A 23,641-nucleotide genomic window follows, 5' to 3' on the forward strand; every position below is an offset into this window, starting at 1 on the left:
TTTTTCTGCAAGTAATGTTGTCACTAAAAAGAGAAAATGTAACCGATCAATTAAATTAGGTTTATTTACTGTTTCACACCTAAGCTTATTTATTGTTTTACTCCCGAAACATGAACACTCGGTCTCATCTTATCCTTTTAAACTAAAATTTTAAATTAACCCCTATAATCTCTAAAAATTGTTGAAATTTTTTCACTTTACCATTTCCATCTATAAAACCATTAAGGATGTCGATGTGGTATAGGCATTGTAGTAATTTTAGCTATCTTATCTCTTATATATGCCTCTCTCTCTCTCTCTCTCTCACCCAACCCTCATCGCACCCCACCTCACCCTTCCTCTTCTTCTATCTTCTCTCTTCCTTGTGCTTCTTTGTCTTTCTCACTCTCTCTGCCTCTCTATTGAGGATTTTAAAAAAAAATTTGACTGCTGGTGGTGGTGGTTTGGGTGTGTTGAGTAATTCCATGGAGGGTTAGGTCTGGGGTGGGGGTTGGGTTTGGCAAGGAGAGAAGAGAGAGGCAGAGGGATAGAGGGAGAGATAGAAGAGATAAGATAATAAGGAGCTAAAATTACTAGAATGTCTATGTCACGTCATTACATTTAACGATTTTGTGAATGAAAATGGATGAAAGTGGTAAAGTGAGAAAATTTTAGCAATTTTTAGAGATTCATTGGGTTAAATGAGAAAATTTCAGTTTGAGGAGGTAAAGTGAGACCAAGTGTCTGTTCCAGGGGTGAAACAGTAAATAAGCCATCAAATTATTTAGGATTTTTGTAGAAATGTCACCTGAACTTATACATCAGTTTCAATTTGTCACCTTAAAGAAAAATTTAAGAGAAATATCACCTTAAATTTTCAAAATCCAAGATTTGTCATCTCACTTTAACACCATCTAATTTTTCATCCATTTTAAAGGATATTTTAGTCTTTCCATTTTCAAGGATATTTTAAAAATAAAAAAATTGTATTTAAAAAAAACCTCACCGGCCCTCAACCTACCCAAACTGAATCCACCTTTTTCTTCTTCTTTTTTATTTTTGGTATTTTTCCATTTGCATACTGAAAAGTTGTAGAGAGAGAGAGAGAGAGAGAGACGGGAAGGGAGGAGGTCTCATGTGATGTGTTTTGGGGGCAGGTTGGGTTGGGGTGAGGGAGAAAGAGAGAGAGATGTCTCTTTTTTTCTTTGAAAATAGAAAGACTAAAATACCCTTAAAATGGATGAAAAATTGGATTGTGTTAAAGTCATATGACAAATCATGGATTTTGAAATTTTAAGGTGATATTTCTCCTAAATTTTTCTTTAAAGTGACTAATTGAAACTGAGGTATAAGTTTATGTGACATTTCTACAAAAATTCTAATTATTTATGTACGGATGGGTGGAAAAGTTATCGACGTAGCTCAATTGGTAAGAGTATTTACTCGTCCAGGTCTAGGTTTGATTTCTACCTCCTCCAATACGACTTGTATAAAAAAATAAATGTAGTTTGAATTGAATTGGATCATATCTTAACTTGTTCGGCATATTAGATTAGATTTGATTTGATTTGGTTCGGTCTAATTGAAAATCGTCAAAATTGAATCAAACCGTCTAAGTAAATGTTCTTAATTGATCATTTCTGCCAACGATGTCTAACCCAGTAGAAAAGAGCATTGATTTGTAGACAAGAGGTCTGAGGTTCAAACCCCCATGACATCATTTGTGTGTGTGTGCGTGTGTGTGTGTGAAATCTCCCTCTCCTCTAGTTTAAATTGTCACTTGTACTTAAAAAAAATACTTGATCATTTCTTATTAATTATCACTATTTTTTATTATATTTTTTATCCCTTACATTGAGATTTTCTCACTAGATTGTTAGTTTGTCGTTTTAAATGGAATATTGAATGTCGTTGGAATGTTATAGCTTTCGAAATTAGAATGGCGATTTCAATTATGGTTTGGTTCCTAGACCTAGAGGAGAAAATATAAGGACTTCATGGGATTCCCATAACTATATCTTGGTTTTGTGCGGAGAGCTTTACCTCTTGACCTTTGTGTGTTGGTTATCTTTTTTCTATTTATTTTCATTAGAGACTATAGAGGCTCTTTATATCAGAAATGAGGCGTTATGGTTTTTCGGGTAGGAAAATGCTAGGCTTACCATATTTTTCATACCACATTGTGTACTACCTCTCTAATAGAGGTGAGCCTCATTGTATTTGTGGACTCCATCTCTATTAGAGAGGTGATACACAATGTGGTATAAAAATATGGTAAGCCTAGCATTACTCTTTTGGGCCATGTTTGGTATGCCTCACTATGCCTCACTGGACTGGACTGTGCTATATAATACTTAAAACCCATGTTTGGTAAAGAAAAGGATTAAGTTAAATGGGATTGTATAGTCCATCAATGTTAAAAACCCCGGACTCGCTTGTCTAACATAGCGATGCCGAAATGTGGTTCGCAAAATAGCGAGAGCGCTATTTTGAACACGCGAGTCCGAACTGCTTGAATCAAATTCAAAACCCCACAACTACAGTTCCAATCGAAACTTGCTGATGAGTCTCAATTAGCTATAGTTGCCGTTCCAAGTTGGCTTGGGCTAGTCAAAAGGCAGATTGATATATAGACATAAACTCAGGAAACTAACAAAACCAAAAAGTTCAATATCCAATAATATGATTGAACCATTGGCCAAATTGAAAGGGAAGGAGGAAAAGTTTTCCTGGTGGAATTCAAGAGACAGAGAAAGAGCTCAAATCAATGAGTTGGCTCTGTCATCTAGCAAGCCTCTGCCAATAAAGACCTCCAACAATAGAAGGAGATGCGGAAGCAGATCTAGCTAGCCCAAAGGCCAATTGAAAGACCCGAAATCAAAACTAGGGAGGCCAAGGAAGCAAGCTTCCTTATTTTTTCTGTAGCAAGCTTCCTTATTTTTTCTGCAGCAAGGAGATGAAGGTTTTGGGTTAGTCTGGAGAAATATGGTGGTTTCGAGAGATAAAGAAAGAAAAAGTGTTTTTGAATGGTTTGGGGGCTTTTTTGTTGGAAAAAGAGAGGTTTTTTTTGTTTTTTTTTTGGGGTGGTCACAGTGGAAAAAGAAAGGTAAGTAGAAAAAATATATATTTTTGAATGAAATAGGAAGGTAAAAAGAAGAAGAAAATAACAAAAAGAAAAGAGAGAGAGAGAGAGAGAGAGAGAGAGAGAGAGAGAGAGAGAGAGAGAGAGAGAGAAGAGAAGAAGAAAAGGCTAGAAAAAAAAACTAAAAACAGAAAAAGAGATAAATTAATAACAAAATTATTTTTTAGTCCGACACAGCACCAAACATAGGTCTTCACTATTTTTACAATCCAGCTCTTTAGTCCGACGCAGTACCAAACGTAGCTCAGTACTTAATCCAGCTTAGGCCAATCCGAACTAATCCAAGACAGTCCTAGAATTTAGTCCAGTCCATGACAGTCCGCCGTACCAAACGACCCCTTGGAGTATAATGCAAGGAGGAGGATGTCAAGAAGGCCCTACCTCTTGGTGGGCCTCTCTTGGCCCATGATTGGTGGTGATTATGTTATTCTTGGTCTACTTGCTTTCTTTCTTCTTTTTTTTAGGTCATACCGTCTACTTGGTTTCAAATTCAATGTTTGATTTTTGAATTTGCTGGAACCCACTGTTAGGCTGCTTTCAATTTCAAATACATAAGAAGTGAAAGTATAGAAAATGTAGTGTTTGGAGTTGGTCCAGAGTATTTACTCATCCAGGTGTAGTGTTATGCATAACCGTTCTAACTACTCTAATAAACGGAAAAGAGAATCGAATTTCAGCGAGCTCGACAGTCCAACTGATCTAATCCACATATTTATTCAATTATTTGACCCATTTATTCACCCTACTTTTCCATGGCATAGGTTTTAAAGAAAACAGCCTGACCTTCAGTTTTGGAAGGAACGAACAAATACTTGGCCGAAAAATTAAATAAGTGAACGAATTTTACTGTAAATAAAGCGGTCTCTACAAATTTCGAATAGTATATTAAATTAATACACAGTGCCACGAGCACTGTGGACGCATGTTGGCTCACTGTCAGATACACCAATCCATGCGCTTGGATTTTACAATCGTGAACATATCATCAAATCACCATATTAATAATAATAGACGCAACACACACGATTACTTCTCCCAGCACAACTGCTAAAATGCGCAGATACCCATAAATTAAAAATATCAATAAATAAAAACAAAATTAACAAATAAAAAGCCTCTATGGTCTCTAACCGGTAACAACGGAGTAAAATAATAACAATAAAACCTCAAACCACTACAAAGTAACAAAATAATTAAGAAGTAAAAAAAAAAAAAAAAAAAAAGATAAAACAAAATAAATTAACAGACACGTGAAAATACCGTTCAGGACAAGACAACGGAGGAAATAACAGTGGCACAGACAGTGACCAGTACAGTCATCATCAATGCAGGCGAGGCCACGTGACCAGCTCCGTCACCCGATGTACTGTTCTCCGACTCAGCAGACGGAGCCTCAGACGGCGCTCCCTCCGGCGTCTCCAATGGCGGTGCAGGCGGTGAAGCGGGCAAAGGCGATGGCGTTTCAACGGTAGAGGGAGTCGGAGCGAGTACTGGGGCCGGCGACGGGGCGGCGGATGGCTCTAGCCCCGGAGCCGGCGACGGAGATTTTCCGAACAGCTCGAGTGGAAGAAGCACATTGTCGATGGTGAAGATGGCGAGGGGAGTCGCGTCGAGAACCGTGTCGGCCACTCGGGACGAGTCGACTCCGGTGTGAAGCGTGACCTGGTCGCCGGCTGTCGTCGTGGTCAGATCGAACTTCCCGGCTCCGTTCGTCGCCAGAGTGCTAATCGGAGACTTGGAGGTCTTCAATGTGCCGATCGGAGTGTAACCAGCAACGGCATGAAACTGTAAGATGGAGACCACCTCCGCATTGGTGAGCTTGCTCAGATCCGGCACGCCCTTCGCCTTAAACGCCTCGTCGTTGGGAGCGAAGATCGTCAAGCCTTTCTCGGCCGCCGATTGGTACGTCTTGATGACGCCGCTCGATATGATCAGTGACGCAAACGTCTTGGCGCCGGCTTTCTCGAGCAGCGCCGTTATGTTGACGTCGGAGGCGGAAGGAGCCGGCGCCGTCAAGATCCCGGGAGCGATGATCGGAGCGTTGATTTCCAAAATTGAGATGTTGTACGGAATCTGCTTGACAGATTTGGTATAGCTGGAGTCGAGCTTGGAGCCGGGAGCCGCGGAGCCGAAGCCAACCTTGCCGCCTTGGAGGTCGGTGATGTTGACGAAGCCGAGATTTCCCGGGGCGTGGCCGGTGGTCTGGTAGAGGGTGGTGCTGAGGGTGGAGCCCTTGGAGATTTGGTGGAGCTTCGTGGGGTCGTAGTAGTCCAGGAGGACGTGTAGGCTGAGGGCATTCTTGACGACGGAGAGGGGATGTTTGGCTGCGAGGGCGGAGATGGCGGCGTTGTTCAGGACAAGGATAGTGATTGTTTGGCGGGTGTTGATCTCGTCAGCTAGCTTTGTTTGGGTCAAGAAGCTGTTATATTGGCTGTAGTCTGGGAAGGCGGAGAGAATTTCAGTGATGTTGTGGGCTGATGAGATTGTGGCGGTGAGGGCCAAGAGAGAGAGGAGGAAGAGAGCTCTGCTCAGTGAGGCCATTTTTGGTTTTGAGTGAGTGAGTGAGAGAGAGGGAGGGAGAGAGAGAGAGTTTTATGAGTTAAAAGAGATGGGTTTTGGGGAGTTAACTACGGTTAAGGGGGTTTTGGTTGGGTTTAACAGTGGTTAGGTTTAGGAAGGGCCATGTGGAGGGAGGCAAAGTGCTTTTCTTCACAGCTGGAAATGGAAAGCATGGGTTTTGTGTTATGTGGCAGAGATGGGTTGCTTGGTGCTTCTTATATTCTGTTTCTTTTGGATGAAATTACTTGAATGTCCTTATCCTCTTGGTGGGTTTCCGTTGGGATAAGGATGATTTGTGATTATGTTGTGGGCTTGTAGCAACAAAAGGTAAAAGTGGATGAAGTGGACGTGATTATTATGGGAAATGAAATGATGGATGGAAATTGTCAAAATGGGTTCTTGGGTAACGGCTCTAAACCCCAGGTGATAAGTTGAGAAACCTTGGGTTTGGTCTCCTAGGTTGGGAGGGTTGGGGTTCTTCAACCAAAGGTCAATGCATGCTTCAGTTCGTGTTACTTTCGAACCTTGTATTGGGGATTTTCTTATGATTTGTGTGAGTGATTGTAAACCGTTAATACAACTGAGTTATTTGTGTCACAATGCATCAATCGCTTACATAACATGAATTTCACTCGCAACAATACGTCAATTACGCGCCACTATCTTTAGCATTTTACTTTCTTGCTAGTGTTGTACTTGTTAAAAAAGGATGGTCCATATGCATGTTAGTGTGTTTGGTACCAACACTGCATTGTCTTATCATCGTTTTCCATATAAGTAAATTGCGTAATGTCAGTCCTCCATGTATGTATATATAATGATTGTTCAAAGGCAAAGAATATTGTTCTGGACCAAGGCTTTTAGGGGTGCCCTAAATTATTAGGAAAGATTTGAGTCAGTGGCTAACCATAAACCCCCACCCATTTTTGATCCTCTTTACGTTTTGGTTCTGACTTGTGAGGCTGTCCTCCAAAACACAGCTGTAACTGCTTTCCAAATGGAAATCTTCAAATAAATGCAAGGCATTATATACGACCAACTTTTTTTAAAATATTTTTAAATGTGATTTATTTATCAATATATAACCAACTTTAATGGCGTGCAAAAAAAAAAAAAGTCCCTTGAAGAAACCCTACAATTAAGAAGTGAATTTCTTTTTCCTTGAAACGTTCGAGTTCAAGACAAATATATTGTGTTAAAAAGGGAAAGAAGAAAGGTAAAAGTGGAATGCATTGTACAAAGTTTTGCCAAGCAGTAGGTCTCCTTCAATTGGAGAAATTATACTGTGATACGGTACTACCACGTGGCAGTGCCATGTGGTAGTACGGACTAATAAAATTATGACATCTGGCATTACTGTTGTTAGAGAGAGAGAGAAGAGTTTCATGAGAACGACTGTTAACGCCGTTTACTCTCTTCCTCTTTTTTTAATTTTTTTTTCTGTTTCTTTCAAAGCAAAGTAACCCGTGAATTGTCATTGGAGTCTGCACCAACATTCATAAAATACTTCTGAAAAAAAGAATACCTTTTTCAGCCAGAAAACTATGGATCTCTTTTTCTTAGGATCTCTGCTGATTTTGTTTCCCCATTTTTGCAGATCTTTTCTTCTTTTTTTCCAATTTTTTGCACTCTGTTTCCTTTTTTTTTGGGGCTCGTTAGTTCCTCGATTTTGTTTTGGACGAAGAATTATGGGAGATCTCATCCCACGCTCCAACTCCTCTTCTCCAAGTTTGAAAGTAAGGCTACCTTCCATTTCATAAGATTTTCTCACCAGATTTCCAACTAGACTCTCTGTATTCATTTATTTCTTGTAGTCTTTTGGTTTAAGTTTCTTCAAATTTTTTTCGAATTAGAATCTTACTGCAATTTTTTGTTTTATATGTTTGGCATGGTTTGCTTCACTTTTGGGGTTTTGGTTTTGTTTCAATTTTTATTTGGAATGTCTTGATTTGTGAGATGGAAGGAGTTTAATTTAGATTTGTTTTTCATAGCATAACCTGCAGATTGAAAAATGATCTGGCACTATTGGGGTTTTATTTTTCTTGCATTTCCTTATTGCAACTGATACATGATTTTATTTCTCAGTTTCCAAGGTGATGAGTGAGTTAATTTGGTTTGGGTATGTTGTTAATGGAACGATTTGGTTAATTCTATATGTCCTAACAGATTTTTTTTTTCTTTCATATGATTTGAGTAATTGCTCTGTTTATTCAAACACAAACAATTTGGGTAGCAAGAGCAACCCTTTCTCTGTTCTGTTGCTATTTTGTTGTACCTTACAAACAATTCGAGCATATTACTGCTTAATTGAGCTTGTTTCTCTAATGTTTTTAGGGTGCAAACTGTTGGATATCCCTCGTTAGTGGAGTGAAAAGGTGTAGCTGGTGTTGATTGGTAGCAATAATTCTTCTCTAGTTGCTGTTGTGATTGACAATATCAATTAGCTTTATGGATGGCTTGTGCTTTCAGCTGCCTTGTGTTTTCGATGTGCACTGTGTGCACGTGTGTGTGCTTGTGTCGCACCAAAGAGAGAAAGAGAGAGAGCACGGCAGAGAGAAGAGAAATGTGAGGGAGTGGACTGCTTGTGAGACGCAAGCAAGCAGTCCCACGAACTTGAGGAGGATGTTTCAGGTGGAAGTTAGCTGGGTTCATCAAAGGTTCAAGGGAAGGTATATCTCTTGGGTGAGAGTGTTTTTCACGTGTATGAGATTAGAAGACGAACTTAATTGGGACTTCTTGTCATCTGTTTGTACCTTGTACGGACGAAAATTTCATTCATTTCAAAAAGTTATTGGGTTTGTGTAAACACTTCACTAAATTTGTAATTGATTGCCCATCTATTTTCTTTTTTCAATGTTATACCATTTCATCTCATTGGTGAAAGTTGCCCAGCATATCATTACCACATTCTTTTGGCATACCAAAGCTTGATGGGTATTTTTTTGGGTACGCTTTTCAATTTATATGGTTTAGACCCATACTCTACTAAAATCTAAATGAGAAATTTTGTAAAGACTAGTAAAAATAAGAAGAAAAAAAAATTCTGCTTCCAGTGATTGTAGAACAAAAATATGATCATAATAGTTCATTGCAAGTTGTACAATAGAAAAAACACCAATAGAGTATATTCGAGTTTAAATCAAAATGAGTCTAGATTTCCAAGCATAAACAGCTCTTGCACCTGCACCCAAAATTATACACAAAGTTGAGTCAACGAATTAGATAACTTAAAATATAAGGAGGCATTACTTATATTGAGTAAATAATAATTATAACTATTTGTTCTTACGCAATACCTTATAAAATATGAGGAGGCATTACTTATGTAGATTATGTTGCTGCTCATAACCATAAGAATGTGAATCCTGCATTACATATAGCTTCATCAACCAAATACTCCTAAGTAGGCATAAGGCATAAGCTATAGATATATAATCACGATTGAATCATTACCTTATTCAGCTGTGTCATCAAATCACTACTTTGTAGCATACTTGTGAAAGAAAAATTGGATTGATATAATGTCCCTGTAGAATTGTAATCCTAAAAGAAAAAATATATATATTTCACCATTAAATTTTCTAGGTTCATAAATGAAAACACAAAACTTGATGTTTAAACTAACAAATTGGATTACTTGGTTAGATGGAGGCAAATATGCATGACCGTTGGTAGTTAACAAGCTTATAGCTGGATAGACCTATATAACAGTGGTAACATAACATATATATGATTAGTCGAATTTACTGTAAATAATAAGATAATTTCAAGAATCTTAAAACATACATGATTGTTAATATTTGTACTCATGGGTACACCATCTGGATGAAGAAAATTTGAACTGAGTGGTGCATGGGATGAGTTATATGAAGGGCCTATACTGCTTGGTTGCTTGGTTTTTCCTGCAAAAAAAACAAAAAAAATAATAATAAGCAACATTGTGGAGTATTAATAAGAAGAGACTAGTGGGATTTTATATAAATCAAATAAAAATATGAATACTAGTGAGTATTAATAAGCAAAATATGAAACTTTCTTACTAGATGAAACAATATCTTTTGATGTCTTTCTTCTTCGTTTCTCCATAACACTTTTCAATCTGGCATTGCTTATGCCTTTTGGCCTTACACAAGAGGGATTTCGTACTGGCGTCTCATCAAATGTGGTTGCATTACAATCATCAAGACTATCATGAATTTTTGCATTAACTTCTCCCTTTGACTTTATCATTTCTTTTTCAATCAATCCTGCTATCTCTCTCAATTTTTGCAGAGCAATTCTAGTAGTATTTTCTGTCTCTGATGCCTTAGTCAATACATCATAAGCTGTTCGCATCAAAGTATTTCGTCGCAATGTGACCGATGATTTACCCTTTGTTTGTAATAATTCACCATGCTCACTTGCCTCCAATCCTTTATTTGCATCTTTTGTCCATCGCTTCAATATATATTGTTTTGGTATTTGACTCCAACATTTCACATTTAGTACCCTTAGAGTGTGACGACACAATAAACCCATAGACTCGAACATTTTGCAGCTACATGAAATACTGCAATTCAATGAATTTAGTTGGACAATGTAAACTCTTTTATGACCTTCTTCATTCAGTTCAAATGAGTGTATTGTACCATCACTTCCAACTTCATGCATCATCACTCCCAGACTATCTACAAACTCCTTTTCAAATAATTTGAATATTTTTCTTGTGTAGATAGTAGCAGCATGATTCATAAGGCCACTGCTTTTGGCAATTCTAGAAGAGAGTCCTTGATTGCAACGAAAAGATTCTTCTAATTCACTTGAACGCATTTTTTCTGCTTGTTTATCATAGTGATGCACAAATTGAGTAAGACTCATTGTCTTAGTAGACATCTGATGAAAAACATTATTTGTGCTCTCACTTCTTTGTGAAGATTTTATCTTAGCAGTGAAAATATGTTGGCTAAATACTGGACACCATTTCGCACGAAGACCATACAATGTCTTCAACCACAGGTTGCCTGTAAGGTTGAATTTTGCCAATAAGTCATCCCAAGTAGACTGAAATTCCAATTCTGTCTCACAATATCCTTGAAGACACTTGTTGAACATATGCTTAAACTCAGGATTCCCATAATAACTTCCCAAATTTCTTGCAGCATTTTGAGATATATGCCACGAGCATAAATGATGACATACCCCAGGAAAAACTTTTTCAATGCCATTTGCCATTGCCTGACATTGATCAGTAAAAATAGTCTTCGGTTTTCGACCTCCCATTGATTCTAAAAATGTCTCAAATAACCAAATAAATGAATCAATTTTCTCATCCAATAAAAAAGCACAACCGAATAGTACGTTTTTCCAATGGTGGTTGACGCCAACAAAAGGAGCACATATCATGTTATACCTATTAGTTCGATATGTAGTATCAAATACTACCACATCCCCAAAACAATCATAGTCAATTCGTGACCTTCCATCTCTCCAAAAGAAGTTTGTCATTCGGTTTTCTTGATCCACTTGCACTGTGTAAAAGAACATAGGATCTTCAGCTTGTTTGCGCTTGAAAAGGTTTATCAAGCTTTGAGCATCACCTGCTTCAATCATGACCATTTTCTCCTTATTGACAACATTGTAGCAATCTCTTTTTGTAAAACCAACATTTTGAGACCCACCAACTTCTTCTGATAAATAAGAGTATGTATTTGTGGTCCTTATTCCTGCATCCACCATGGTTTTAATGACACCCAAATGCGCTTCTGACACTTTTCTATTTGATCTCAAAAATTGCCTCTCTTCTGGCATAGCAAGTTCATGGTTATGTTCGTAAACAAAATGAGAAACTTTCCACATACCATTGTCATTCTGGAAGGCAAATCGAATTCTAGCTTCGCAACCTGTTCTCGTCTCTAATTTGTTAGCCATGCTCACTTCTGAAGGGTCACTATCTAGTCGAAAACCTTCTTTTGAACAAAAATAACTAAATTGCCTCAAAACTTTTTTTGTATTATATCTCTTTTGTCCCCTCCGAACACTAAATCCAGTTCTCGTAGCATAACTGTTGTAGAGATTATAAGCTTCCTCTTCAGTGGACACAACTTTTCCAAGCAAATCCTCTTCAAAATTTTCCGTACGATTGACAATCATTGGATTTTCTTCTTCACTTTCAATATCAATAACTGCTTGCACACGCCACAACATCATTTTAAAAACAAAACAAACAAAAATTAAGAGTATAATTGTTGATAAAATACTTATTGACAAGTACATCTGCGTGCTACTTTTTTTGTTTAAAAAAAAAAAAAATCATGCAAACAGCCAAGTTAACGAAATAGCTATGCAAAAAGTAATTAAACTATATATGTGCAACTAACTATGTGTGAATCTAGTTTCACTTTATCGGAATACTAAAAAGAACAATCTACATAAATTGAGAAAAAAAATTATAGCCTGCAATCGGAAACAACATGCAGAAATAAGGGGGAAAAAAAAGCTGTATAAAGTAAAGGATTGTTTGATTGATTTGATTTACCATTATCCATTTTTGGCAGAGTCTAGTCCTTTATTTTTTTGGGGCGGCTCCTTTTCTTGGCTGCAGAAGTATTTTATGAATGTTGGTGCAGACTCCAATGACAATTCACGTGTTAGGGTTATTTACTTTGAAAGAAATATAAAAATAAAATAAAAAAGAGAGGAATAGAGTAAACGGCGTTAACAGTGTTCTAATGAAACTCCTCTCTCTCTCTAACAACAGTAATGCCAGATGTCATAATTTTATTAGTCCGTACTACCACATGGCACTGCCACGTGGTAATACCGTATCACAGTATAATTTCTCCTTCAATTGGAAGCAAGAGCATGACTTTCTTATAGCAAATGAGACATTAAGTTCCTTTTCATTTTCTTTTTTCATTTTCTTTTTCATATATACCTTGACAAAGTCATAACACTACCACATGGCAAGATAATAACGTATAAAAACAAGAATCTTTAACCACGTCATGATTTCCATACACATCGTCATACAATCAGGGTATTCTTGCATTTGGTAATGCTTAATGCCAACAAATTTTCTCCCAACATTTATAAAAGAAGGCTGAATCCAATTTGTTATAGAATATTCCTCATTTTATGTGATACTTAATATGTGCACTACATCGTTGAATTAATATATATATATATATTATTGAACCAAATGTGAAAATGTAATGATGCAATATCAAAGATTGTGAATGAGAGTTTGGACAAATAGCAAATTTCCAATCACTGATTATGACATTATAACATGAACAAGATGTAAAATCCATTATCAACATTGAGACAGCAAATTAAGAAGAGAAAAAACACTAGAAAAACGTTAGTGAGAAAGCATGCGAATTTCTTTGTGTACAAGTTTCGATTAGACAAGTTGTCTCAATGACAAGCATAAACAATAATGCGACAAGATCATATATTTTCTTCTTCTTATTCTTCTTCTAGGTTTTGACTTCCATATAACAAAGTTATTTAGTATTCTGCAAAAAAAATCTTGGCATTGTTTTCATATGCTTTGTTAAATTAAATAATTTTCGAAACACATAGAGCAAAAGGAAGACAACCCCATATGGGAATTTAGTGCTACAAAATTACAAATAAAATCTCTATATATTCAATTTTGGACTTTAGAGTTGGGGGCCCACTATAGTTGTTGGTATGCAGAGGATATTGTCGGCAACAATTGCAGCAACCACATGCATAAAGCAACAAAAATAAACAAATTAAAATAAATAAATAAATGGTCTAAAATGTGTGGCATTGCTTCCCAATTGGCTGCCATGTGACTCTGTGCCCCTCCATTAACAAATGAAGCACATATACGGCCCCCTAGCTGTTGGCCTCTAGTAATTTGTGGTGAACAATCAATGGCCAAATACTGAAATGGAATTTTGGCAATTAGGTTAAAAACTTAGAACAATGATAAAGAAGGTGTGTCGCTTCCAAATGGAGGGCTACTACCTGATGTTGTGCTCTGCAACCATGTCAATTCGAATATCCTATAGATTTGTAAGTTATATATTGTCCATATGGAATTTGTACCTTACATTTTTATTTATCAGGTTCTAATTTGCAACCACTGATATGAGAATTAAGGCTATTTTCCACCATATTAGAAGATATCAAATTTTAAACATATAAAAGACTTTAGCTTGACTTTTGTTTATTTATTTAAATATTTAGTTTATTTTATATTTTTAGAATTTTAACCACAATAAGGATCATAATGGATTTGAGTAACGAGGCCATAATTGCTTAATCACAGATTCATTTATTTGATTTTTGGGCAGTAGTGTTCTTTTTTGTTTTTTCGTTTCATCGTGATTGTTTCAAACGCGAATCTTTTTAAAATCCAACTCTTGTTTATTCTTGGCTGTCAGTGTCACGTTGGGTTTTGAATGTTTTAATCCTCTCCAATATATAATCTTATAGTGTTTTAGTAAAGCATATATTCTAATAAATAAATAAAGGAATGGATTTGAGCAATGCTCGTGGAATCTTGAGGAGGTTTGAGAATAGGCTTTGAATGACATGATATCATAGAGTATTAAACGTGTGAAAGTACTAAATTCTTTATACGGGTAATAACTTTGAAAAAGTAAAAAATTAAACTGGGACAATAGAGACTTGGGTAAGTTGCCAAGAAATAGTTCCGAGAAGAAAGAAAGAAGGCTTCATCTGCTCCAAGCCGCGCTAGAGCATAAGGAACTTCGTATCAGAAGCGGAATCAACAGCACAATAAAAAAGAAGGAACCCCAAGAAGCCATTATGACTCATGGATCACAAAGATGGGCACCAAGCAATCTCTTGATTAGGGTTGAATATGGTTAATAGGGTCACAACAAGAAAACATGAATTCGGCAACTAAACATTAGGCAACGACTAAAATCTCCTTGCCTATAACAACAATAGGCAACAACTTTTAAAAGTCCTTGCGTAATCTGACATATGTGAAAGCGGGAAACTTAGATCCTCGCTTATTAATTTCATTTTGTTGCCAATTTCATGGAGGGGGAAATTTGCCACCAGAATGAAAATGTAATAGGCAACGACTACATGTGTGCTTGCATATAGCTATGGGCAACAATTGTTTATCATTGCTAAAATTATAAGGAGATGACATAGAAAGAAAGCGCAACAACGTGTCACATACATAAGGCAAGGAATTGGTTTCCTTGTGTTTTAATAAAACCAAGGAATCTAATTAAAATAACAATTGGTATTGTTGCCTATTCATTTTTATGCACAAAACCTAAAAAGAAAAAGAAAAAATAGATATTTTCAAGGCACTCAACTCTATCTCAAAATTCCTTAATCTCCTTTTTGACTCAGACCTTCTGTGCTTATCCCAGCTCCTCCTTCATCTCCTTTCTAACCCGATTTAACCCTCTTACTTTCTCTCAATCATAGAGAAAAACCAAAGGCCACCCCACCTACATAGGTTAGCTGGAAGATATGGTCTAGGCGGGTCTAGGAGGCCCTAGGCTGGTGTAGGCGACACTAGGCGGATCTACTCCAAGCCGCGCTAGAGCATAAGGAACTTCGTATCAGAAGCGGAATCAGCAGCACAATAAAGAAGAGGAACCCCAAGAAGCCATTCTGACTCGTGGATCACAAAGATGGGCACCAAGCAATCTCTTGATTAAGGTTGAATATGGTTAATAGGGTGTACTTATTAAAATTATATTTGTTTCACAATTCCATATATTTTTTTTGGTCATTTTATATTAGGGTAAATCAGTAATTCAATAAATACTTTTGTAGTAAGATGTACCCAGTTAATTTTAGGCTAAAGAAACACACATAAAAACTGTTTTACAAACCTACATTATTATAGGGTTTAAATGACAGTGGCATGTCCGTCAATAATTTGAGTTTTATAACTAGAAAGATCAGAGAACACACAGTCTCCTAGATGTACCCAAATGACTGGAACATAAGGGCGCCACAAACCACCAGGCGTTCTGATCAGTTCAGGTCTCAGCTGATCCAGCAGGTCCCATTTGACAAAAATGTCACCCCCCAAATTCAAGCAGATCTTCAAACCCCTCAATGACCTGCAGAGGAAATAATGAATTTTCTTTTTTACATTCTCTCTGGAATAGCTCATCATAGATCAAACCCCAATATAGCAAGAAGTAGCCACTCAGTCATTCCATAAACCATAGCCCATTCCCATATGAAACTTGGGTTCTTCGTTGTATCATTTGCAGGACTCCGATTTCTTGAACTTCCCTTAATTCCAAATCGTACGAAATTAACTGCCACCGCAGGAAAGAAAAAAAAACAAAAAAACAAAAAAAACATGCATGTAAAGGGCATCTATTAAGAAAATCACTTCAAGCTAAATTGGCCTAGGAAATAATCAGAAGGATTAGAAAATAATATATGGCATTTACCTTTCATTTCTTCAAGAATCTGTTTACTACTAGAAGCCACAATTATGTGTGAAATTAAATTCAGCCACTTTGCAGACTGAAGGAAACAAGTCATCAAAAGTTGCATACCCTTGCAACCAACTAACCATTACTCTCACAAAACTCTATATGTACATTTATTTAGAGGATATTCCTATAATCAGTTTCAACACACATTTGATGTAACAGTTAGAATGGACAACGTGTTTGCTTGTTTCTCTATAAGTGTAAAGGTTGCTATTAATGAATGTAGATACAAATTCAATCACTTCAATTGTTAACGTGCATTAACTACACCTGATATCACCACCCATGGGAGGAGCATGCTTCACCTCTTAATCTGAGGACAACATAGAACTAATCACCAGTCAAAGCCCGAGGTCTGTGCTCAGTGGTAAACAAGTACATCCCAGTTTGTGAAATTGCTCTCACAAATGCCATATTTGCCGTTACAGTTGGAGCACACCAGTAATCCACCAATACCAAAAACAACCGTATTCTTCAAAGCCAGTTTTCTAGTGGTTGGAAGGTTCATCATAGATATATAAGGGAGCAAAAATCATCAAACAGATCAAACAAAATGTCAATGAAACACAAATTTTTTCAGACAGGCTTAACCCTGTTTGGACTTAATGCAGATTGCAGACTAGGGTTGGTTGGTTCTCACAAATGTCTACTGTGCTTGTTTCCCTATTTCTACAAATTTTTTCGTTTCCTACGTATATAGAAGAAGAAAAAAAAAACCCTATGCGACTATGGATATGCTTAATGTCCTACACTGAGGGCAACAGAATCTGCATACTTTACCAACCTTGGAAGCAAATATCCCCTCATGTTGAAACCATTCCTTCCAATCCATACTCTGCATTACAAAAAATCAGCCTAGGCTGCATGGGCAGGTCTGGGCGGCCTGGGCGGGTCTGGGCGGCACTAGGCGGGTCTAGGCGGCGCTAGGCGGTTCTGAGTGCCAGGGGTGGGTCTGGTTCTTTTCTTTTGTTCTTTAAGCCCACTGCCTAGCAATTTTTCAAACTTATGTACTGCAGGGCTGGTCTAGGCGGCGTTGGGAGGGTCTGGGTGGCGCTAGGAGGGTCTGGGCGGCGCTAGGTGGACCTAGGCGGCACTAGGCGGATCTGGGTGCCATGGTGGGTCTGGTTATTTTCTTTAAATCTTTTGTTCTTTAAGCCCATTGCCTAGTGATTTTTGAAACTTATGCACTGCAGGGCTGGTCCAGGCGGCACTGGGAGGGTCTGGGAGGCGCTAGGCGGGTCTGGGCGGCCCTAGGCGGGCCTGGGTGGCCCTAGGCGGCGCTAGGCTGGTCTAGGCGGCGCTAGGCGGATCTGGATGCTAGGGTGGGTCTAGTTCTTTAAGGTTTAGGGTCTGCATGCCAGGGTGGGTCTGATTCATATGGGGAGATGATCCTGACCTGGAACTGACAGAACCTCCACCCGATGTCATCACCTGCAAAGGTATGTATGTTATTTCTACAATGCATGCTTGCTGCAATCTTCACATTCACAGTATGAATATGGAATTTGCTTCTAATTATAGTTATTAATCATGTATTATTTTGTTTTTAAAAAAAAATTGTAAAAGCTGCGGTGGCATGGGGAGCTGGAAAGCCTTTGGTGATAGAGGAAGTGAATGTGAATCCACCTCAGGCAATGGAGATGAGGATCAAAGTCGTCTGCACCTCTCTCTGTCGCAGTGACATCACTGCCTGAGAGTCTCAGTTACTCTCCTCTTCTCTCCTCTTTTCCCCCTTTCTTTTCTTCTTCTTTTCAACACAAATAGAGATAAAACAATATTACTTTTCCTTCAATTATTTTTTTCTTGTTTCCTACTTATTGAACATCTAGGAAAATTCGTTTAACTATTACTTATGGTTTCTGTCTGACCAAGAAAAATTAAAACTTTGTTTGTGCCACTGCCAGATATGCTTTCTTCTTTCCGGATAGATTAATTTTCTTGTAAAACAATGCAGTTATACTTCCCTTGATAACAACTTAAGAAAAAGGGTTTGAATTTATTCATGAGAATACTGGTATTTCATCCTACTCCATTTCCCCCTGTTATTTTGCATGCTATTTTTCCTTGAATATTTGGCCATGAAACAACAGGGTAAGTTATTTCCCTATTTTTTTCATCTACTTATATTTGTATTATAGCACTAGCTATCTTATGTAAGGCTGAGAAACTATAGCATAATGCACAAGTGGTTTCCAATTATCAGGCCATAAAATTGTTTAGTCAATTTCTTAGTTAATTTTAATTTGGTACTCCCCACCATTTTCAACAATTCATGCTTTTAAATTGGTGATTACCTTCATCCACACTGGTGAAGAGCCAAGCATTGTTCTAGGAGTGATACAATCAGGCCATGCTATACTGAACTGTTGCTCTTCTAATATTAAGTGTCCTTTTCCTTCCCATTGTTGTAAAATTTAGTGTGTCCTCATGTAGCTGGAAAATCTACTGACAATGTTTAGTCCTGGTTACAAAAATGCGATAGGGCATGCCCGAACAATTTATCATGTCTTAGTTTGATAAATGTCTAATGTACAAACTTATCAAATCATCTTGTTTGAAGTAGTAGGTTGAATTTATAAACCATCTAGAACAAGTTCCTCCTAATCCTTCTCACTGTTATTTCTTCTGTGTTAAACTATTTCTTTCTTCAGCTTTAGAGGTGTGTATGCTAAGAAAGCATGACAATTTGCAGCCGGAATGATGCTAAATTCTTTTGTTTTATTTCATGTTAACAGTTGATCTCTGTTTTAAACAGCTGACATGTTCCTATTGACCGATCATGATTATTCTTCTAGTTTAAGAAAAAAATATTTACTTGTTATATTTTTCAATCCACAGAATAAAATGCACAGCCTGTTTGAATTCCAAAAAATCTACCTGCAGGAAATCCAAGTCGACGAGTACATAACACATAACCTGCCATTTGAAGATGTCAACAAAGCTTTCAATCTCATGAGAGAAGGGAAGTGTTTGCATTGTGTTATCCACATGGCAAAGTAATTTCTCTTTTTCTGTCATATTGAAGTTGCCTTGCCTGGATACACGTGAGAGAGTTAAGTTTCATATGAATTCTGAAAGTGGGTATTTATGGAGTAGGATTATCTGTGGGCAATCTACTGGGAGCTCAAGCCTATCTCACATAACCCGCTGTATTACTTGTTTGTTACTTTGTTAAAACTAACTATTCTTAAAGTACTTATGGGCATGTACACTAGCATTCTATGGGATTTGAGAAGACAATTTTAATTCAATCTTCTTGGTCCATATGTGCAGCGTGTTTGATGGGTGAACAAAACCCATATGGTTTGAAGTATCAAATTAACATGAGAGAGAGATTCCTTTCCCCTTTTTTTCTTGGGTACAAGCGATAGTCTAAAATGGAGGAGAGAGATTTCTCACAGACACCCACACACCGAGTTTGGCCGTGCTGCTATACTCAAGCACAGCTGCCGTACAGTGTCTAGGTGTCATGTGTCAAAATCAGTATAGCCGTGCGGCTATACTATTTTTTAAAAAAAATTAAACACATCCATTATAGCCGTACGGCTGTACTTTTTTTAAAAAGGTGCCACGTGTAAAAAATAATATAGCCGTACGGCTATGGCTTTTTAAAGGAAAATCGTAGTATAGCCGTCCGGCTATACTATTTAAATACATTATCTTTACCTTTAAAGTAAATTTAGGTTTTAGCCATAAAAAAACTTTCACTTTTGGAAAAAGCCAAAGCTTTTTCAAAAAAGACAGAAAAACCTCTCGACTTTCAAATTAAAGACATGCAAATGTAAATGATTCATTAAGAAATCCAAAAATAAATAAGGGCAACTTTGTCCATTTTAACTTCTTTTAAAAAATTTCTCTCTCCTTTGGGTTTTTCCAAAGTCTCCCTATATTTAAAGCGGTGATAGGTGCCACATGTAAGAACAGTAGAGCCGTGCGGCTATACTATTTATATACATTATATTTATTGAGCCGTTAGATTAATATGGACGGTTTGAGATCAAATTTCTGAGTAAGTTACAATCGAGTAACTGTTACCCAAAACCGAAAGAAAGAACCCGGCACATGCTTGAAAATATCTGGAAAAGTTTGTGGTCTTTTTGAAAAATATAGAAAATGGGTGGTCAAAACAAAAATTTTGCAAAATTTATTTGTAAAGACCCAGCCTCTTCTTCCCGACAGAGGCGAGGGTTTTCCACCGCAGTGGTTTCGGCGGCACCATAAGGAAGAAGAAGAAGAAAGAAGAGGCTTAAAGAAATTCTCAAATTCTGTTCTACATGCGCTCCCAGTTTGGTAATGAAAAACAACTTCTTCTCCTTTGGGTGGTAATTTTCTCACAAAATGAATTTTACTTTTTCAATTTTCATGGGATTTCTAATTTACTTCTTGGCCATCAAAAGATCATGAGATTTGAACTTTTTTTGTTCAGTGGTGTAGGATTTTGGGATGAGCATCAGTAAAACAGAGGTGAACTTGAGGAGGCTGCTTGCAGCTGCTCCTCAGCAACAAAACCAGTCAAAACTTGTACATGTATGTATGATCCTTGTCTTCTCTCTCACCTCTGATATGGATGTTGTTATTAGAATTACAGGTTACATGCTTTTATTCATTTTCATAAAATTGATCTGTGTTCTAGCTTCTCTTTTTCTTTTGGGTGTTTTTGGGATATATAGCCTTTATGGATGATATAAGTACTGGAATTTTGCAGTATGTTGCTACTTTACGAGAACAGGTAGAACAACTAGCTGAGGAGAGAACTCCAGAAGGCTTACCAAGGTTGGTATTTGTTTTAATTTTCCCCCTTGATTTACTTTAACTTTGATTTTTTCAATAATTTGATGCATGTTCCAATATGCTTCCTTTCTTCTACTTTACAAATCAATCCAAGGGTTTTGGTAGGCATGATATGATGGAAATATTGATTAACATTCTAATCAATCCAAGGGTTTTGGTAGGCATGGTACTCATATTAAGTTCTAGAGACATTTTCTCATATCATTAGCATACTTTCGTTGTTTTAGGGATTTTGGATGGAAAGAGTTTTATCCAAATGATGATTTGAGTTATTATTTATATGTATTTTCTTGATACTCTGTCTTAAGAGCTTGTAAATTTCTTAATTTACTAATTGGAATGATTATTTATGGTTCTATGTTCAGAGTTTCAAAGGCTGTTTTGAGCGACTATTCAGAGAAGATCGAAGCAATTGCTTCCAAATTAGCTGCTCCGCCGGTGCGTACACATGATCTAGAAAGCATACATGTCACTTTTGTTGAATTGTTGATTTTATGTACTTAACCAGTTCACTTTTCTGAAATTTTTTAGTGTTATGTATCATTTATAATTAATTTACTGATAATAGGTTTAGTATGAGGGTCTGGAAATTATAACGACTGAGAAAGAAAAATATTGTTAGGCTGATCCAAATTGGTATTTCATGCTTAACAAAATACTTAGAATTTATCCTTTAATGCATCAGTACATGTAATTGGTTGTATCAGTTTATGTCATCATATCTAAAGAGAATCTTTAATATATCGATTGTGTTCTCTTGCTAGATTTCTGACATGTTATATGGCAGATTGTGAATCTGGCACCATATATGAAAGCAGGAATCCACCTGATCAATGGTCCAGATTAACAGTCTGGGAAGAGAATATTATATATATATATATACATACATATGTATGCAATTTATGGAGTTAATTGCTCCTAACTGTGTTTTCTTTGGCAAACTCCCAGCCTGATATTCAAGCACCCAAGGAGCCCCTTGCAAGAATTTCTGTCAAAGCAAACTCTTCTGATACAGGAGACAATCAGATTCCCCCTTCTCCAGGTCTGAGAAGGAGATTTGGGTAAGTGAACAATAGTTAGGATCATGGTTTCGTTTAGCTCCTTCTTAGTGATCTTTCGTATGCTATCACATGATTTTAACTGGTTTTGTTTGTTAAATAGGCTTACCTCAAATTCCGAAGATGGAACTCGTGAGATTCTTAGTGTTGATTCTTCAGCGCCTGTCAAACTGGATGCTGCAGCCCAAGCACACATTGAAAAACATAGGTGTTTTGTCGTATTAACTTTCATACTTTCTCGAGTTCTCCTATTAAACTGGAGTAACTAGACTCTGGATGAAATTGAAACCAGATAACTCATCAGAGCAGTCACCAGAGCAGAGGCTATCTTTACTGTTAAAACTTCAGATGTTGATTATATTTGCTTTCCACATTCTGTTTAAGATTCTTATAAATTTTTCTCTCATGGGACAGAAAGCTTCAAGAGGATTTGACTGATGAAATGGTTGGATTGGCAAGGCAACTCAAAGAGAGTAGTCTCATGATGAATCACTCGCTGCAAGACACTGAAAAAGTAAGATTTTTATAATCTCAACACTTTTTATATTTAGCTGGCTGTGGTTTGATTTGTGTTTAGGGGTGACACCGACCAGGGTGAAGTCTTTTTGAAGGGAAGATAAGTTGAAAGAGTGTTTTGAATTTAAGGTGCGAGAATCAGGAGAAATGCTTGGAAAGAGAAATGTGAAACAAAGAAACCAAGGTTGGGGTTGTAAAGAGTCCCTGAGATTCTTAGGCTAAAACCAATGGATTTGCAGAGGAGTTTAGGATGTAATAGGAGAGTAAATATAATTTTTTGTTTAGAAAGAGTTTAAAGTAAAGTGGTTTGGGGAGGTCTGCAAGATGATATTTGGTCTGAGTTTTCCATGTTCAGATAATTAAAAGAAAGGAAGATGTTGAAGAATAAGAGAAAACCTCAGAGAAAACATTGATCATCAGACATATCAAAATTAAGGAAAAATGTACAAAGGAATAATGTAACATCTTGTGTTACTTCACAACTTGATTGTTGTGATAAAAACTTACTCTCTGGTGTGCCTTTGATGTAAATTCATAGCTGATGGAATGTCATATCTGTCGATCTCATAACTTAAGGGATGGCTTATGTGCAGATACTTGATTCTACAGAGAAGGCTGTTGAAAGTAGCTTGGCAAGCACTGGCCATGCCAATACACGGGCGACCAATATATACTCGAAGACGTCCAAAACTACATGTTTCACATGGCTTGTAATGTTTGTAATGACATGTGTATTCATCATGGTTGTACTTTTAATTCGTGTCACTTAAGGGTATGTTGTTGAGTTAGGAAAATTCATCTTTCCTTTTCCTCCCACAATTGTTATGTATATATAATTTGCTGAGTTGAGCAGTGACATGGTTTACAATTTGATATCATGCAGTGTGAGCTTTGAGGCTATTGTTACGAATTTGGGCTTTTAGCCCAGCCCAGCCCAGTCCAATCTAACCCAACCCACACGCGGGGCCCACCCAACAGAAAACCGGATGACGTGTCGACCTGCGGGGCTTCCACTACTGCCAAACAAGCAGTCGTCCTGGCTCAGAGGCGCGTGGAGCAAATCTCCAAAGCACGAAGCATCCCACCCATTGGAGCGTGAGACACACGCGCCGCAGTTTAAAGAACCCAAGAAAGGA

At 37.3% G+C, this 23,641-nt stretch overlaps 3 protein-coding genes and 1 long non-coding RNA gene across 8 annotated transcripts; 2 read left to right on the forward strand and 2 right to left on the reverse strand.

Moving 5' to 3' along the window:
* Positions 3,987–5,960, reverse strand: LOC18787439 (fasciclin-like arabinogalactan protein 8). Its single transcript, XM_007217990.2, has one exon. The coding sequence runs from the start codon at positions 5,660–5,662 to the stop codon at positions 4,385–4,387; it is 1,278 nt and encodes a 425-aa protein (XP_007218052.1). The 5' UTR covers positions 5,663–5,960; the 3' UTR covers positions 3,987–4,384.
* LOC109947032 lies at positions 7,094–8,554 on the forward strand. The gene is made up of 2 exons (XR_002270042.1): positions 7,094–7,416; positions 8,015–8,554. It is a non-coding gene; the product is annotated as an uncharacterized LOC109947032 (long non-coding RNA).
* Positions 9,692–11,587, reverse strand: LOC18784672 (protein FAR1-RELATED SEQUENCE 5). Its single transcript, XM_020557385.1, has one exon. The coding sequence runs from the start codon at positions 11,585–11,587 to the stop codon at positions 9,692–9,694; it is 1,896 nt and encodes a 631-aa protein (XP_020412974.1).
* On the forward strand, positions 20,299–23,480 carry LOC18786079. 5 transcript variants are annotated; one of them, XM_020557833.1, is made up of 9 exons: positions 20,299–20,462; positions 20,575–20,667; positions 20,846–20,913; positions 21,297–21,369; positions 21,880–21,992; positions 22,093–22,197; positions 22,404–22,503; positions 23,099–23,277; positions 23,389–23,480. In XM_020557833.1, exons 1-8 carry the CDS (start codon positions 20,415–20,417, stop codon positions 23,273–23,275), a joined length of 777 nt encoding a protein of 258 aa, XP_020413422.1. In that variant the 5' UTR covers positions 20,299–20,414; the 3' UTR covers positions 23,276–23,277; positions 23,389–23,480. The 5 variants fall into 5 exon arrangements, with proteins under 5 accessions (XP_020413422.1, XP_020413421.1, XP_007218287.1 ...); XM_020557832.1 differs by lacking the exon at positions 23,389–23,480 and having other exon boundaries at positions 20,300–20,462; positions 23,099–23,383; XM_007218225.2 differs by lacking the exon at positions 23,389–23,480 and having other exon boundaries at positions 20,301–20,430; positions 20,567–20,667; positions 23,099–23,383.

The sequence above is a fragment of the Prunus persica genome, chromosome G2 (genome assembly GCF_000346465.2).
Source record: "Prunus persica cultivar Lovell chromosome G2, Prunus_persica_NCBIv2, whole genome shotgun sequence".
NCBI classification, from domain to species: domain Eukaryota; kingdom Viridiplantae; phylum Streptophyta; class Magnoliopsida; order Rosales; family Rosaceae; genus Prunus; species Prunus persica.